At 44.4% G+C, this 17,190-nt stretch overlaps 1 protein-coding gene and 1 long non-coding RNA gene across 3 annotated transcripts in view; one reads left to right on the top strand and one right to left on the bottom strand.

The window, feature by feature from the left end:
- The window catches only part of LOC139182958 (uncharacterized), a 47,470-nt gene extending 43,845 nt beyond the window's left edge, over window positions 1–3,625 (top strand). Inside the window, exons 3-4 of the long non-coding RNA XR_011566458.1 lie at window positions 2,048–2,162; window positions 3,357–3,625. This is a non-coding gene — a long non-coding RNA (uncharacterized lncRNA). The remainder of the gene's footprint in view (window positions 1–2,047; window positions 2,163–3,356) is intronic.
- The window catches only part of PPM1H (protein phosphatase, Mg2+/Mn2+ dependent 1H), a 304,263-nt gene that overhangs the window by 143,555 nt on the left and 143,518 nt on the right, over window positions 1–17,190 (bottom strand). For both annotated transcript variants that reach the window (XM_070788582.1, XM_019960895.2), the window contains exon 4: window positions 8,444–8,556. In XM_070788582.1, coding sequence (XP_070644683.1) covers window positions 8,444–8,556 — 113 coding nt within the window. The remainder of the gene's footprint in view (window positions 1–8,443; window positions 8,557–17,190) is intronic.

Raw genomic sequence — 17,190 nt, 5'->3', positions numbered from 1 at the left:
ATTGAGGGCAGGAGGAGAAGAGGATGACAGAGGATGAGATGGCTGGATGGCATCACTGACTCGATGGACATGAGTTTGAGTGAACTCTGGGAGTTGGTGATGGACAGGGAGGCCTGGCGTGCTGTGTGGTTCGTGGGGTCGCAAAGAGTCGGACATGACTGAGCGACTGAACTGAACTGAGAGTGGCCAAAGATCAAGGCTCAGGGTTCTCCACTGGAAAGTTCCTTCCCGTCACTGTCCCACTGCTTCCTATCTCAGCAACCAGGGATATATAAGGTCACTATCTTGATCACAGTCATCTCATGCCAACATCTCTAAGGGCAAATCCTCCATGAAACTCCTAAGCCCACCCCTTGCTGGGCTAGGGTCACAGGGAAGCTGATGAGGGCGTCCTTGGTTGGGATGGGGAACCACAGCCAGAACTACACCCTCCCAGAGGCCCAACAACAAGAGGCCAAAGGGCCACACAGGAGCCACGTCTGATCCAGTTCAGATAAGGGAGCCCTACTTTGATGTATATAGGGTGGGACTGAGATGAGGAGCTAGATCATGCAAGAAATCCTCACCCAACTCCCACTTTTTAAAGAAACGGACCTATGTTTCAGAATGGCAGGCTGGCAAGAAGGAATCCACAGACAGCTGACAGAGATGCAGGGCCCCTGCACTTCAGGGAGCCATGTCAGACAGCATTAGGGGAAACATCGCCAGAGAAGCTCCTCTCCTGTGCTCTGTGGCCACAGCGAGGCTGCTAGATGCTAAACGGCACTCAAAGTTTAATGCTCTAGCCTCAGGCCGGGAAAGCTATTGTTTTTATCCCTGAGAATATGCTGGCTCCTTCCTGGGCATCTGAATGCCCAGCAGTTGACTTAAAAGCTGTGGTCCTTCCATACAGCAGAACTGCCTGGAAGGATGCTCCAACAGAGAGCACAGCCCCACCCCCTGAGCTTCTGACTTAGTAGATCAGGGGTAGAGCCCTAGAATTTGCTTTTCTCATAAGCTGACAGTTGCTACTGCTCCTGGTTTGGGGACCACGCTTTGATAACCACTGATTTAGGGCCAAAGGTACCAAGGAGAGGGTCAGAAGAAAATCCAAGGGGAGGAAACAAGGGGGGAAATCCAGAGAGAGGGGGACCCCTTTGGTGCCCTCTGTGTGGACAGCAAGTGGCTTGATAGGAAAAGTAAAGACTGTTTTGAGCCATCGGGTGGTCTCCATGTCTTTGTGTATATTTGTGACCATCTAATAGTCACTTCATGGGAAATAGATGGGGAAACAGTGGAAACAGTGTCAGACTTTATTTTTTTGGGCTCCCAAATCACTGCAGATGGTGACTGCAGCCATGAAATTAAAAGACGCTTACTCCTTGGAAGGAAAGTTATGACCAACCTAGATAGCATATTCAAAAGCAGAGACATTACTTTGCCAACAAAGGTCCGTCTAGTCAAGGCTATGGTTTTTCCTGTGGTCATGTATGGATGTGAGAGTTGGACTGTGAAGAAGGCTGAGTGCTGAAGAATTGATGCTTTTGAACTGTGGTGTTGGAGAAGACTCTTGAGAGTCCCTTGGACTGCAAGGAGATCCAACCAGTTCATCCTAAAGGAGATCAGTCCTGGGTGTTCATTGGAAGGACTGATGTTGAAGCTGAAACTCCAATACTTTGTCTACCCCATTCGAAGAGTTGACTCATTGGAAAAGACCCTGATGCTGGGAGGGATTAGGGGCAGGAGGAGAAGGGGATGACAGAGGATGAGATGGCTAGATGGCATCACCGACTCGATGGACATGAGTTTGAGTCAACTCCGGGAGTTGGTGATGGACAGGGAGGCCTGGTGTGCTGTGATTCATGGGGTCACAAAGAGTCGGACACAACTGAGCAACTGAACTGAACTGAATAGCAATATTTTCTTTCTAGGTTGTAGGTATAGCTAAGGGATTATGCAAGTATATACTAAAAAGATAGGGGAAGGCATGCAGAAAAAGATCTAAACAACTCAACTTTCATAGCAGAGAATGGGATAAATTATGTTTTCTCTCTATTCTACTTTTCAGACATTTGTCAAAGAAAGTGAGAGCTGTGGTGAGCTTCATGCAGGTCGATGGAAGAAGATCAAATTTATTTTTAATGCAGAGGAAGGCTACTATCAAAGAATCAGCTCTCTGGCAGGTGTGGATAGATGAACCACTTGTTAGCAATAAGCAATTTGGGAAGGTTCTGTACTGGCCATTGATATCCACAAACATAAAAAGGAATGAACAGTTCTTTGCATATCCCTGGGTTGGAAACAGTTACATAGTTTCATTATCTTATCACTAGTAAAGGGGAGAAGTCTGAGAAGCGTAATTGGTTTTGAATCTAGAAATGTAAGTCTTGTTTAATATCTAGTTCCCATCCTCAAGAAAATTCATATTTGCCAGAGGAATTCACCTCGGAATGCATATGGGAAGCTTTAACTTACAGAAGGGTAATCCTGGGAAATTAAAAATGAGGGAAAGATAAATGAAAGAAAAACATCCTGGTGGGACAACAGGCTTTGTTTCAAGGACAATCCGTGGACCGCTTGTTATACAGAGCTGCTCCATGGACACATTGAACCCTTTCCTAGGAGAATCTTCAAAAAGATGACCTGGTATTCCTCGGAGCCTGTCACTCATCTTGAAAAACTCTGCCAGCCCCTTGACTGACAGAGGAATTATAAGCATGATAAAATGGAGGTCTGAATTCACAGCAGTTACCATTTATAAGGCAAGCATCCAGAAGATCTGGAAAATGCTGATGTTACTCGGATTACCATCAAAATGAAAATACACAATTGAACATACTCTTGAAGAACCCTGGGACCTCTGGAAGGGAATGACAGTCCTCAGTCTGAGGAAGGGGCATTCCCCAGATCACAAATGAATAAACTGGACCACCAAAAGCTTACATGCTTCTTTACATCCAAGCATTTAAAATAGCTTCTAAATGCAAACATCCACTCAACTATATGGTATAAACCATTTTAGGTGAAATTAAAGATGCCACTGATCATAAGGTATGTCATGATTTTACATGCAATAGAAAAGAAAAAATGTGTTAGAAACTATTGATTTTAGAGATGTTAAAATATGAAAAACAAGAACACCATGTGAGTCTTAGCATGGATTGGACATTCCTGGGTATAGCACACTGAGAACTCGGTGCTCTGATTTCAAGCGATGGGTGTGATGGTTGTCCGGCTCTTTAGTAGCTGTGGGACCTTGGGCAATTCCCTTCACCTCAGTGTGCTTCCGTATATTTATCTGATATTAACAATGTGTACTTTTTACTAAATTACTGACAGAACTAAATATGATTCTCTCTTATTTAACATATGCCTAGGGACTTCCCTGGTGGTACAGTGGCTAAGAATTCACCTGACAATGCAGGGGACACAGGTTCAATCCCTGGTCATGGATGATCCCACATGCTGCTGAGGAATGAAGCCAGTGAGCCACCACTACTGACACTTGAGTGCTCTGGGCGCATGCGCTGCAACAAGAGAAGCCACAGCGACGGGACCCACACACTGCGCGGAAGAGCAGCCCCCGCTCCCTACAGCTAGAGAAAGCCGGTGCTGAGCAACAAAGATCCAGCAAAGCCAAGAAAAAAGAAACCCCACAAAAAGCATGTGCCTAGCACTTATTAACTATCTTATTGCTGCTGTTACTTAAATCTGGCCAGAGTGGAATCATGAATTTCACAAATGTTAAACGGTCTTTACTCTGAGTGAGTTCTCCTAGTCTCTGTTGCCAAACCTTTAGACACTGTTTGAAGTAAATGGTAATGATTTTGTCTCCTCAGTGCCTTAGTGCTCTAGAAATAAAAAGAAATTATCTTCCAAAATCGAGTCAAACATGGAAACTGAAGAATCACTTGCAGCCCTAAGGAGCTGGTGACTCCAACACAATAGGCAATAGTTTGCATATTGCTTTGCATGGCATTTGCATGCCCCCAAGTTCAATTTTGCTGGAAGTGAAAAATCCGCCCAGCAGCTGCTTCTTTCCTAGTCCCTTATGATCCCCTAGGTGTGGAGTTGGCTGCTTTCAACTGGGAAAAATAAATCAACTGGCGTGCATCCAGTAGTCATCCCACGAGCCTCTGGTGTTGGGTTACCTTGGATGTGGAGGGAAGGGCAAGGTTGTTCCAGGAAGTTACCACCTGGCATCACTGTGGACCATCCCACATGGAGGGTGGGCACTGACTCAGAAACCACATTTAACATCAGCTGCTCCTGAATACAACCCTCAAGCACACATTGTGCCTGATAGTAAGTCAGCTGATGCACAGCTCACAAAGCAGCTTGAAAACCAGTCACTGACCACCAGTACTGGTGGCTTAATGGTAAAGAATCCACCTGCCAACTCAGGAGACAGGAGACCCGGATATCAAGACAGGATAGTCAAGACAAGATAGTCAAGACAGGAGACAGGAGATCTTCCTCAGGAAGATCCCTTGGAGGAAGGAATGGCAACCCACTCCAATATTCTTGCCTAGAAAATTCCACAGACAGAGGAGCCTGGTGGGCCACCATCCATGGGGTCACAAAGAGTTGGACACGACTGGGCAACTGAGCCTGCATACAGGACCACCGGTAGTTTCCAAATCAAGCCAGTGCAGAGCTTCTCTTTTCCTGAAAGTGAATAATTGTCGGGTAGTGAACCTAAGACAAAGATTTGTTTCACTCTCAAAACTGTCAAGATGTAAAGCAAACAGATGGATAGCCAATACCCGGCAGTAAAGAAGAAAACTCAGCAACTAACCAGGGCTCTGTTGTCAGAAGTCTCTGTTGGCCTGATCATTTGTTTAAATTGAGCTCTTGGATTCATGACTCTTTGCCCGTACCCTGCATTCATGGAGGTCTGATAAAAACTCACTTAGTTGCTATTTCTGGGGAATAACTGAATATACCTGTGAACTCAAACACAGGTATAATAAATGAATAAACTAGGCAATGATCCTACATAAGATGATATCAAATATCTATTGTTTATACTAGAGCTGAAAATACACGAATAAGTGTCATATTAGTTATATTTGGACAGTGGCTACAATACCAACTCATATTGCTCTTAGGTTTCTATACGACCTGTGGCCCATAAGTGAACAGCAAACCCAACCAGCCATGAGCCATAGAACTCCAAATTCATATCTGGATACTGGGGCCAGAATACTACAAACGTAATTAAACTGACTAGGTTTTAGAGATGCTATTTTTTCTTGAGATAATTTGTATGTTTGGGGGTCAGTGCTTTACAGCTTTAATAAGGATAAAAGTACCTGTGAAACTTTTCAAATTATTGGGAATAACCTGTAAAACACCATACTTTTATGGACACTTAGAAACAGTCATTTGAAAATTTCAAAAATGGACTCCAAGAAAGAGGAACCAACCGAAACAACCTTTAGGGCTTTGCTTTCCAAAAGTGCCACCCCTCACTGTGCCATCTTGAGAATGCCAGAAGTGTTAGAAATTAACACTTAGTACAACAGCACCATTTTTAGAGATGAGGAACTCAAGCCCTGGGTCTAGAAACTGGCACTTAAAAGTGGGGGGCAAAAGTCCAGGTGAAGAAGTGGGATTGGCTGGTCCTGGACAGAGGACTGAGCATGTGGGAAGCAGGGCTGAAGCTCTGGCTGGTCAGGAGGTGGTGGGGTGGGGAGCACAGGGACGGGGCTGCACCAAGGAGTTCAGAGCTTCAAAGGAAACTACATTCAAAAGTGAGAACAGGGAGTTGGGGAGGCCCTGCTTCTCTGAAAAGCACAATCCAACATAAAGATATTCTGGGCATGGAAGCTGGGTTACCTTCCGAGTCTGGGGTCTGCTGATGAAAGATGCTTCCCTGGGAAGAGGGGGTAGGAACACAGCACTCAGTCACCACCACCCGCGTCACTGGAAGGGCCAGGAAGGCAAATTCATTTCTAACAACATGGAACTAAATCCAGACTAAAAAAAGGTGAATGCGAGTGCAAAAGCTGAATCATCGATGCAGTTTTACTCAGAACAGAAAGAAATCGTTCCCTGATCTCTTCGTCTCTCTCCAACAAGCTCAAGATCCAGAACAGAATAAGGGCTCAGCGCCAGCTCCTCTGTGTGCATCTTAAAAGGCCCCAGAGATGAGGATTCCTATTTTTAAGATACTCCAGCCCTGGGGAAGGCAAAGAAGAGCAGGAGATGCACTGGTGATTTTCCACTCGCCCCCACCCTGGAGCTGCAGTCCCCGCCTGCGTCTGTGCCCTGGCTGACCAAGCTCTCTGACCCGAGTTCCCTGGGCCCCTTGTCACGTGGCTTCCAGTTGGGCTCATTCAATGGGAGGCCCTGGCAGGAGAAAGGGGGATGGGAAGAAGGAGAGAGTCAGGGGCCTCCTCCCACTCTTTCCTGCGGCCCCTGGCCAAGGGCCTTCATCAGCGGCCCCTCTCCCAGCTCCGCTGTAGCATTTCTTCCCTGGACTCTGCAGGTCTAGCAGGGTCAACGCCTTCCTGAGCTGCAATGCTCCTAGCTGGTCCCCTCTCGCTCCTTCAGCCAGTTGATCCACGTGAGTTGAAGTCTATCTCCTCCTAGGACCACTAGGGAATAGCAGCCATGACATAAACATGGCATCTTATATTCACTTCCATTTACCTGGAAAAATTTTACATTGAAACTGAGATATCTTACAGAGCAGAAAAGAAATTCACATAAGCCTTAAACATAAACAGATCTTCAAAAAACATCAATGTCCAAATCCCCAAAACTGCTGTCTTGGCAGGTCACTCTCCTTTGGTCTCCAGAATCTTCAGTGGGAAGACTGGGTGCAGATGCTTAACTAGGGTGACTGGAGACCCCCTCAGGCTCTCCTGCTTTGTAATTCCTGTAATCTGGAATTCCTTGATTGCCTGAAGGAGACTGTCTTCCCCACAAACGTGATGGAGACAGGGAAGGTGAGGGGTGGAGACTGATCTCAAGGACAGCCAGACCAAGCAGCAATGCTGAGAAGAGGCAAGTGGCCCAGAGGAAGGGGCTGGAGGAAAGACAGCGTCCTTAGACCACAGCCCGAGTAGGGAAATCACCCATCTTCTCAGGAATCATGATTAGAGTCCAGGCCTTTGGCTGCTTTCAGAATCAAGAGTCAGCCTTTAGCAAAAAGTCCTACTAGAAAGCCAACATATTTTGTTACTTAAGGGGCGGACGTGTGTAATACATATTAGAAGGCTTTTCACAAGGTCTATAATTTAGTATAGGGTAAATAACCGATGTGGCCGAACCTAAAGTGAGCACACATCAGTTATTTAAAAGAAGATTAGGGGACTCCCCTGGTGGTCCAGTGGCTAAGACTTTGCATTTCCAATGCAGGGGGTCCAGATAACAATCCCTGTTCAGGGGACTAAGATCCCACATGCTGCAACTAAGAGTTTGAGTGCCGCAACTAAGACCCTGTATAGCCAAATTAATAAACACAAATGCTTTTTTAAAAGATGATTAAAACACAGGTCTAGGGCTTCCCTGGTGGCTCAGTGATAAAGAATCCGCCTGCCAGTGCAGGAGACACGAGTTTGATCCTTGAACTGGAAAGATTCCACATGCCTCGGAGCAACTAAATTTGTGTGCCACAACTATTGAGCCTGTGCTCTAGAGCCGCGGAGCAGCAACTTCTGAGCCCACGAGCTGCAATGACTGAAGCCCAAGTGCCGTAGAGCCTGAGCTCTGCAACAAGAGAAGCCACTGCAAGGAGAAGCCTGCACACTCTAGCGAGAGAGTAGCCCTAACCTGGTGCAACTAGAGAAAAGCCCACGTCCCAGCGAACACCTGGCACAGTCAAAAATAAAAAATTAATAATATTAAACAAAAAGATGTCTATCTTATTGCCGGTAATACTGGATAGAGTAAGGGTTAAATCATCTTCTGTTGGCTCAAATTCCTCTCAGCTGAACCCAGAGGAGAAGAAAAGGCAGCCTGTAGGGGCACATGCATAAAAGGAGGAACTCCCGGGCTTCTGGGAAGGGACAGGGCAAAGTCACTGAGCCAAAGAGGAACTAGCCGGGAAGTCCTCCTGGTTCCCCTCCAAACACCCACTTCATTCAAATCCCTGTCCTTCTTCCTCGTCACTCTCACACATTAATGCCTTTGCTAAGCTTTCATTGAAAATCAGGTTCTAAAGTCAAAAAACATTTGGATACTACCAGTTTAGGTTAAACAAAAGCATATCTATATATCTATTTATATATATACCACTAGAGGCAAGTAAGAAGAAGGCAACCTGCACCTTTTCATACCAGCCTGACAAATCTTCTTAAATATATTTTTATCCAGATGTAGAAGGCTTATCTTTCTCAATATTGAATCCCAGACAGAATTGCTTTATTTCTAATCGTTTCATTTTTTAAAAAGATTTAAAAAACTAAAGGAAAGCATTCGACTTTAGAAAGACCCAGAAGGCTCATCTGCTCACCTGCTGTCCCCAGCGTTGGCCACGTACAGCTTCCCCAGAAGGCAGACCACAGTGAGTGCTGTGCAGCCACCAGATATGTTGTACAAACTCCTCTCGCGTTCAATTTGTAGGTCCTAGAGAAGAAAAGAGAGTCAGCGCTGGATTGTACAGGGCCTCCCTTGTGGCTCAGATGGGAAAGAATCTGCCTGCAATGCAGGAGATGTGGGTTCCATCCCTCGGTCAGGAAGATCCCCTGGAGAAGGGAATGGCTACCCACTCTAGTATTCTTGCCTGGAGAATTGCATGGATAGAAGAGCCTGGTGGGTTTGTACAGGAATTGTACAGGTGGGACTGTACAGGATCAAAGGCTTTCTTAGCCTCACTCCCTGACGGCAGCCCTAAGAATCTGAAGGTGCTTCAAAGAAGGGAGAGGAAAATCTTTGGTACTGGCTTTTCTACCACTTGATGAGCGTTTCTGGAGAGGACACTGGCACCAGACTGTCGCCTCCCAGGCCATCTGCAGACCACAGACAGGAAACAAGGGAAGGCAAACAGATATAATCAGACAAAAATGAGAAGAATCAAACCAACTGTATTCAATAAGTATCATGGCTTATGGAAAATTTAGTTTTTGTATGGACGGCTTGAGCTGCCATGTGGAAAATAGATTAGAGAGGCTAATAACACCGAGTGCTTGGATCTGATGAATACTTTCAAGCCCAAAGTCTCCAAGAAATAATTTCCTTTACAGCCAGATAAAAGAGGTGACTTGAAGGACTGTGTCCTCAACTCAACTCCAGTAGGAGTCCACCTCCATCTTACTGATCAAAGGGAGAAGCTTCTGAACTCTCATCTGACTTTTTCTTCCTAAGGCCACTGATTCAGAAGAGGGACACACACGAACAGTTACAGGAAACATTCAGTGAGCACCTCCTCTGCTTTACAAACAGAATCTCATCTCATCCTCACAGCCATATTATTAACCTCACTGTTCAGATGCAGAGAACCTGCCAGCATTTACGCGGCTGGAGTTTGGATTCTTATCAGGTTCTTCTCCTCTACAGCCTAGTATTTATTACCTGCCACTTAAAGAGGCCTCCCCAAGAAAAATAAAAATAGAACCACACTTCTATCGACAGACAGGCATCATCCTCAAGACAGATGGCTTTGTGAAATTCCGTGTCAGTGACAGAAGCCAGGGTTCCGTGACTTCAGAAAAAATGTGAGTTGAATTAGGAAAATAAACTGGACACTAGCTAAAACAATGCCCAAAGTTCCCACCGTCACGTCACCTACTGTCAGGGCAAGGGAGGGGGAAGGAGGATGGGCACAGAAGAGCGGGGAACAGTGGCCCGCCTGCTGTCAGGGCAAGGGAGGGGGAAGGAGGATGGGCACAGAAGAGCGGGGAACAGTGGCCCGCCTGGCTCTGAGGGTGCTGTGGGCTGACCCAACATCAGAGTCCTTTCGTGATTCCCAGGAACCCCCAGGATTAGAACTCAGCTGCTGCCGCCAGCCTCCTGATGGAAAGGGGGAGATAATTCAGCAACCCAGCATTTATCAGCAACTGCTCTGCTCCAGAGGCCAGAGGTGGCAATAACAGCAGATAAATCACCAGCAAGAAACCAGAAACAGGGGCAGAGCCTGAGCTCTGCAAACAGATTAAGGACAGAGCACTGGTCAAAATCTAAGGAGAGAGAAAGTACAAAGAGAGGCCCTGGGAGAACCTAATATCCTGGGAATGAACTAAGGAAAGGGTTGAGGGGAGGATGGGCGGAAGGCTGAGGAACCATGAGAGGAGTAAGGATGAGTGCATGTGGGATGTGATGGTTTACAAGCAAGTGAAGAAAACTTAGGGGCTGAGTGAATGACAGCATCAAGAGCCACAGATGGGTCAAGCATGCAGACCACCTTCAAAGACCATACTGGATTTTTAGAACTTATTTACAAACTCTGTATAAATTAGCTTAAAGGGCTGACATCAGGATTAAGTTAGATGGAGTGGGTGAGGGGCTTAGCAGACCATCTGGATATTCCCCACAGCCTAGATCCCATGACGGAGAGCAGAAACCTTTCTCCCTCATTGCGAGACCCTCAACACCCATATCGGGCCAAGTAGAAGGTAATTTAATAAATACGTATTAAATGGGCAAAAAAAGAAATCCATTATAAAATGCCTGAGTTTCCAAATTTTTACCTCTGCCTGAACATGAGACATGTAGTCTATGATTCATAAATGAAAATCTTACAATGTGAATCACTGCTCACTGAGATAATAATTAAGCAGGAACCCACGTGTCCAGTGAAATGCAGTCAATTGACAAGAACAAACAAATGGCTATCTGAACCCAGGCAGGAATGGTGGGAAGCTGGAGAGTGGTGAGGAGGAGGGGCATGGAGGTTAGCAGGGAAAGCCAGTCATAAGAAAGTGAAAGAGGAGAAAGAAAACATTCCAGTGTCAGAAGTTTGAACCTCTAAAGAGTGCATCAAAACAGAACCAACAACCCTACTCAAAATGAGTTTGTGAGTAGGCTTATTCAATTTATTTGCACTTAAATAAATGATAAAAAGTTGATACTATGATAGATACACATTTCATCAAATTAATATAGAAACTGATATATAAAGTTCACACCCAACACGACTATTTTTAATACACTGGGAAGAACTGCTCTAGTTACAGAAACCATCCTTTCACATCCAGGATCAATATCTGTTTGAATACCTAAAGTCTAAATGAAAGACAATTTTTGTATGTGGACTGGAGTGTGAACGATGCTTGAGAAACTAAATCACTGCTCCCATCCAAAAGATACACAGAGTCCATGTGAAAGAGCCGCCCACAGCAAACAATTCCTCCAGGATTCAGATAAACAAGATTATTCTGCATCATAGGTGCATTTCGTATCATGGTTTACATCACAAGAGACTCTGATTATAGAATTATTTCATCCTTTGAAAAAAAATCAAGATAGTGTTTGACACTAAGATTATCTGCTACATTTGCCTTTAATTTTTAGGGAAACATTCCAGTCAGCTTGTCCAGTGAAACCTTTGCTATTACATTAATAACATAAGTCAATATTTTTTTCTAATTGATTTCATCATTTCTTTCAACTTTCCCTAAGTTTCCACTATCTTCCCTCTGTAGTTCTCCTGGCATGAGGAATGCTAAATCTGGCAACACTTCCACATAAGCAGTGGACCACAGTCTAGCTATTTTTTAATGCAAGAAACTTTGCTAAGATGCTCATGCTTTCATCACTTCCCGGCTTTGTGTGGTAATATACATATACGCGTGTGCTCAGACTCACAGGCACACACTTTAATTACGTGTGTACTCTCTGGGATCACAGTGACAAGGATTTGAAACATATATTTCCACAGACTTAATCCCCCCTGAAGGATGCACTGACGTGAAAATATGCTTTTTTATTTCCTCTAAAACTGGGTGTAACTAGAACACAGTCTAAAAATAATTGCTTCCCCCTCCCCTCCCTAGAAGCCAAAATAGCACATTTATTTTTTCCTACACCACCTACTACTCTTTAAAAAGATGTATCACAAAATCTTAGTACTGAAAGGAACAGTTAAGGACCAGCTGGGTGGTTCTTTTACTACCAGATCAAACATGATAAATGAAGTCAATAAAGACGTATTTACTGTTAAATTAACTACCTAATTTCTTCAAACTCTCAACTTTTCCAGTCAGCTTAAGCTTCTCACACTCTAGGTGGGAGAAAAAACACATAAAAATGTATCCCTCAAGAACTTTGGGTATTTTTCTCAAAAGATCAAGGAAATCACGGAAGAACTGCCCACTGCTTTTTGCTAAACAAAGACCGATATGGAACAGCTTCCCCATTTTAGCTGTCATGAACCTCCAGGCGTAAATCTAGAATAAATTACCAGCAGAACACAAGCACTTACTATCATTCTTTTTCAAGTATGATCTAAAAGGATCAACTTAAGTGACTCAGAAGATTCAATTAACAAGATAACTGATTTATCTGCTCAATCAGGAGTCCCTCTCAAGACTACTTTCTACTTAGCAGAACTGATTTACCCTGTTTTGTGGCTCTCTGAATATTACATTTAAGTAAGGCTTATCTCTAAATCAAAGAATGGATTCAATTTTTAAGACTTAGGATTGTGTTTTGCTCCTTTTTGTTGCAAGGAAGAATGAGACCAATGAAGGGAAAAAAAAAGAGAGGTGTGTGAAACGAGACTAACTCAGCAGGAAAGAACTGAAAGAAAGAAAATATACTGCTCAGGATCGGTGTAATTTGGTTTGAAAGTCCCAGAGATAATGCAACTCCAGGATGATTCTTTGTTTCCTACCAATTTTAGATCGCAAAAGGAAAGCAATATCAAACACCAGAAGGGAGCGTGTTGGGGAGTTTCAATAGGACTGGCAGCTCCCCCTAACTGGGCTAAAACATGGTTCTGAGCACAGTGTTAATAGTGTCAGTCACAAATAATAAGATTCTGCATGGTTTCAGTATCTGGGTCTGATTTCGGTTTATTCTGAGGACGAGCCAATCTGTTAGGCACTGTAGAAGGAGAAAAACAGCACTGCCTCATATTGCCACCTGCTGGCTGTTTGTGGAATCACATGCTCATTCCTTGGAGGGACTCCTGTTCTAAAAACACACAGGAGCTGTTGCTTCAGTCATGTTTGACTCTCTGCGACTTTATGGACCTTAGCCCTCCATGCTTCTCTGTCCATGGGATTCCCAAGGCAAGAATAATGGAGTGGGTTTCCATGCCCTCCTCCAGGGGATCTTCCTGACCCACGGATCGAACCTGCTTCTCTTAAGTCTCCTGCAACGGCAGGCAGGTTCTTTACGACTAGCACCACCACACACACACAAAACCCACTAGAAGTCCACTTACCATGAATATTCTAATTCTCAAAACCACTAGGATTTATAAACTATAAATAAACTCTGCATTTGTCCTCCTTTTTCACCATATGTTCTTTTTATGAACAAAGCCAAGCTGAGTGGTATTTCCAACCATTTACTCCATATTTTAGAAAGATGTATGGCAGTTTTACAAGTTAAAATATTGCTATTTTTTTCTCCCTGAGTAACAACCAAACCTCCAAAAAAATTCTGCACTGTGGCAAGGAATCTATAGCCACACTGAAAATGAAATAGGACAGAATTTTGAGATCCTCCTCCTTGTGTTCAGAATTCAATTCCTGTAGGTAAAAAGGTCATCGCTACTGCCTTGCTTCTGGTTCCTAGGTCGTCTCCTACAACCATACCAACAATGGAGATGACTTCTTGCGTGAGTCTGAAATGCCGACTCCCCTGTTTCTGGAGGATGTGGAAGAAAGAAGGACACTGACATCAAGACTTGGAAGACACTTATCTTCTTCATACCTGTCATCCTGGATCAGGCCACCACCTACCTAATAAGTGACAAAACTTAGCTGGGGCAGTAGGCATTATTATAAAATGGTGACGGAAAGCAGAAATGAAGTCACTCAAGAAGTCCCTAAGATTCTGGTCCTTCGGGAAGTGAGGGTTCATTTTCCATGGTGGACACAGGAGGACCAGCCTTCTCACTCTGAAGAGAGATCCAAGATGAGATACAATGGGGAGGGGGGTGCAGGGCAAACCCGCCTCTGCCAGCATGGATCAGAGGCCTGTAGTCAGAGGTCACCTTCTCACAAGCCATGAACTGTGCTAGGCAACCCCAGGATCAAAGAGGAAAGGAAACCTTCAAAGAAGCTTATAGTATTTGATGAAACTTATCATCACCCCTTGAGATGGTTGGATGGTATCATTGACTCAACAGGCATGAGTCTGAGCAAACTCCAGGAGATAGTGATGGACTGGGAGGCTGCTGGGCTGCAGTCCATGGGATCACAAAGAGCTGGACATGACCGAGCGACTGAACAACAACAACTCTGCTGAACATCTCCCCGTGTCCACGGCATCCCCCGCCAACGTCTGTTAGTTTACATTTTCTGACGAGCACTCCCGTTTTCCTAGAGATAAATACTATATATTCTGGCCTAGTGTTTCTGAATCTTTTTAACTGATTCTCTCCTTCAGACAGATATCAACTTTTCACTTGATGTCACAGAGTATTAAACGAAACGCTGTATATCTCTATGTTCATCTAATGTGACTACAAACGCCCCCAGATATAAAATCAAATCTTTCACTTCTAGATCCCCATGGTGTCTAGAAGAATGCTGGTTATAAAATATAAGCTAAATAAATATCAGTAATTGAGAAGGGAACCGGTGGGAGGTGGAAAGAAAGAAGGAGACAAGACAGACTTCGGATTCTACTTCCCTGAACTGTCATAAATAAAGCAAAACCTCAAATGAAAGGCAAGCTTGGCCTTTGAAGATAAGTTACATTCTGAATCTCAAGAGGGGTGGCTGCAAAGATGTCATCAGAACAGCATGTTTGAGGCTTAGGCGCTGGGCATGGGGAATTTGGGGGGGTTAAAAGTGCAAGAGGAAACAAGAGAGTCACAGAGCTGAAGTGACTGAATCTTATTCAACAGTGAGTTTTCCTGTTACAGAGGATCAGAATGGCAGAAAACCTGCAAAACCCAAAGAACACCTAGCAACAGGAGAGCTAGAAAGCTAGCTGGCTGTGGGAAGGGGAAAAAAAAAAAATTAAGAATGGCTAGGCAACTGCAAACCTGCTCCTCCCTGAAAAGGCCTGAGGAGAAACCACCAAGAGCAGGTCAACAAAGGAGCGCACTACATATTATTAAAAAACAAATTTTACCTTCAAACACCCACTCTCTCAAAAACCTAATATTGAGGAAAGGAGGAAAGGAAAAATACTTTTTATGAGTTGGCAGTGGCCTTCCAGGACCTTAAAGTGAGACTACATTTCTGTGTTGTGAGCTCTACAGCTCAGCCCAGGCTGCTTAATGGTTAAGCCAGGCACATTTCTGTGACACCGGAGTAGATTTTTCCTCAAGTCCCTGATGAAGCAAAGGGAAAACTAGAGCATCTCTCTATAATTAGGGTAAACATAAAACATCATCCAGACAGGGACACTTTGGAGAGTAAAAGGGGACAGTATTAATAACTATTCTGGGCCAAGAGGCATCTGCTGGCTCAGTCCCCAGCCGAGGAGGACGTCGGCCACCCTGCCAAGAACCCGGAGAAGCAAGGAATAATGACTGTTCTCACTTTAAGGCCAAGCACATGGAGCAAAGCCCAGGTAGGCCTCTGGCACGCTGGGGGCTAGAGAGGCAATCCAGGGAAAACCGAAGTGTGAAGAGGAGGCTACAAGGTAGGGTGGATTAGAAAAGAACAGATACGGCATAAAGCCCCAGATTCATTCTATGGTACAGTGAGCCATCCACAGGCTGGTTACAGACGGCCTCTCCAAGTTGCCCAACAGCATCCCTACTCTTGCTGTCATCTAGCTATAGAGACAGACTTTATTTTCTTGGGCTCCAAAATCACTGCAGATGGTGACTGCAGCCATGAAATGAAAACACGCTTGCTCCTTGGAAGAAAAGCTATGAAAAACCTAGACAGTGTATTAAAAAGCAGAGACATCACATTGCCAGCAAAGCTCCATCTGGTAAAGGTTATGGTTTTTCCAATAGTCATGTATGGATATGAGTCATGTGTGGACCATAAAGTGACCAATAGTCATGGGCCATAAAGAAGGCTAAGTGCCAAAGAATTGATGCTTCTCAACTGTGGTGCTATTGAGAGTCCCTTGGACAAGAAGGAGGTCAAACCAGTTAATCCTAAAGGAAATCAACGCTGAATATTCATTGGAAAGACTGATGCTGAAGTTGAAGCTCCAATATTTTGGCCACCTGATGCAAAGAGCCAACTCATTGGAAAACATCCTGATGCTGGGAAAGACTGAAGGCAGGAGGAGAAGGGGGTGACAGAGGATGAGATGGTTGGATGACATCACTGACTCAATGGACATGAGTTTGAGCAAACTCTGGGAGATAGTGAAGGACAGGGAAGCCTGGTGTGCTGCAGTCAGTTCATAGGTTTGCAAAAAGTCAGACACGATTTAGTGACAGAACAACAACTACGGTGGATGTCAGCTTGCTGCTTCCAGCCCATCTGGGTTGTTTCTCTGACGTGGCTCTTCACACAAATGCTCTCCTCTGCCCAGAACACTCCTCCCAGCCCCCGGTTCTCTGGGCCACAGGAGGACTTCTCCAGGGAACCCTTCCTTCATCTCTTTATCAGATTCCTACTCACCTGCATTTTTCCTCTCGAGGCCCTTCCCATTTATATTTTATCTGTTTAACACCCACCTTTGCCTAATTTCTTCAATCCTCTTTTCGCAGTGAGACCTGGCTTACAGGTAGCTTTCAACAAATACTTATGGATTGAATAAATTACACAGGAAAGTGAAATGATCTTTTTGATGGCAGTTAAATGTGCAAGAAAAATTTCTGGTCATGAATTAGCTAGTGAAAAGTTAAAAAAAATTTAAAACAAACAAAGACCCAGAATGAGGTTCTTAGTATTTTTTTGAATGAGACTCTCAACAGTAGTTGCTAGGAACCCTGAGCCATTAACTGGCAGAAACAGCCTGAGATCAGTGTGGAGGCCTGACTCAATGTGACATCGGCCTCTGGTGGATAAAGTTGAGAATACAGCAATTCCAAGTAAAAGATACCCCATAGCACTAGCTACAGCGAAGGAAAACAAAAAACCCAAAATTGTTTCTGTTTTTCATATACAAGAGGACTTTTCCTTCCATATGGGCACAGTCCATTGTCAGATTTTTACCTCAACTAAATAT

This window comes from Bos indicus, chromosome 5, assembly GCF_029378745.1.
Source record: "Bos indicus isolate NIAB-ARS_2022 breed Sahiwal x Tharparkar chromosome 5, NIAB-ARS_B.indTharparkar_mat_pri_1.0, whole genome shotgun sequence".
Taxonomy (NCBI): domain Eukaryota; kingdom Metazoa; phylum Chordata; class Mammalia; order Artiodactyla; family Bovidae; genus Bos; species Bos indicus.
Note: the sequence above shows the minus strand (reverse complement) of the source record. Positions and strands in the feature narration are given on the sequence as shown.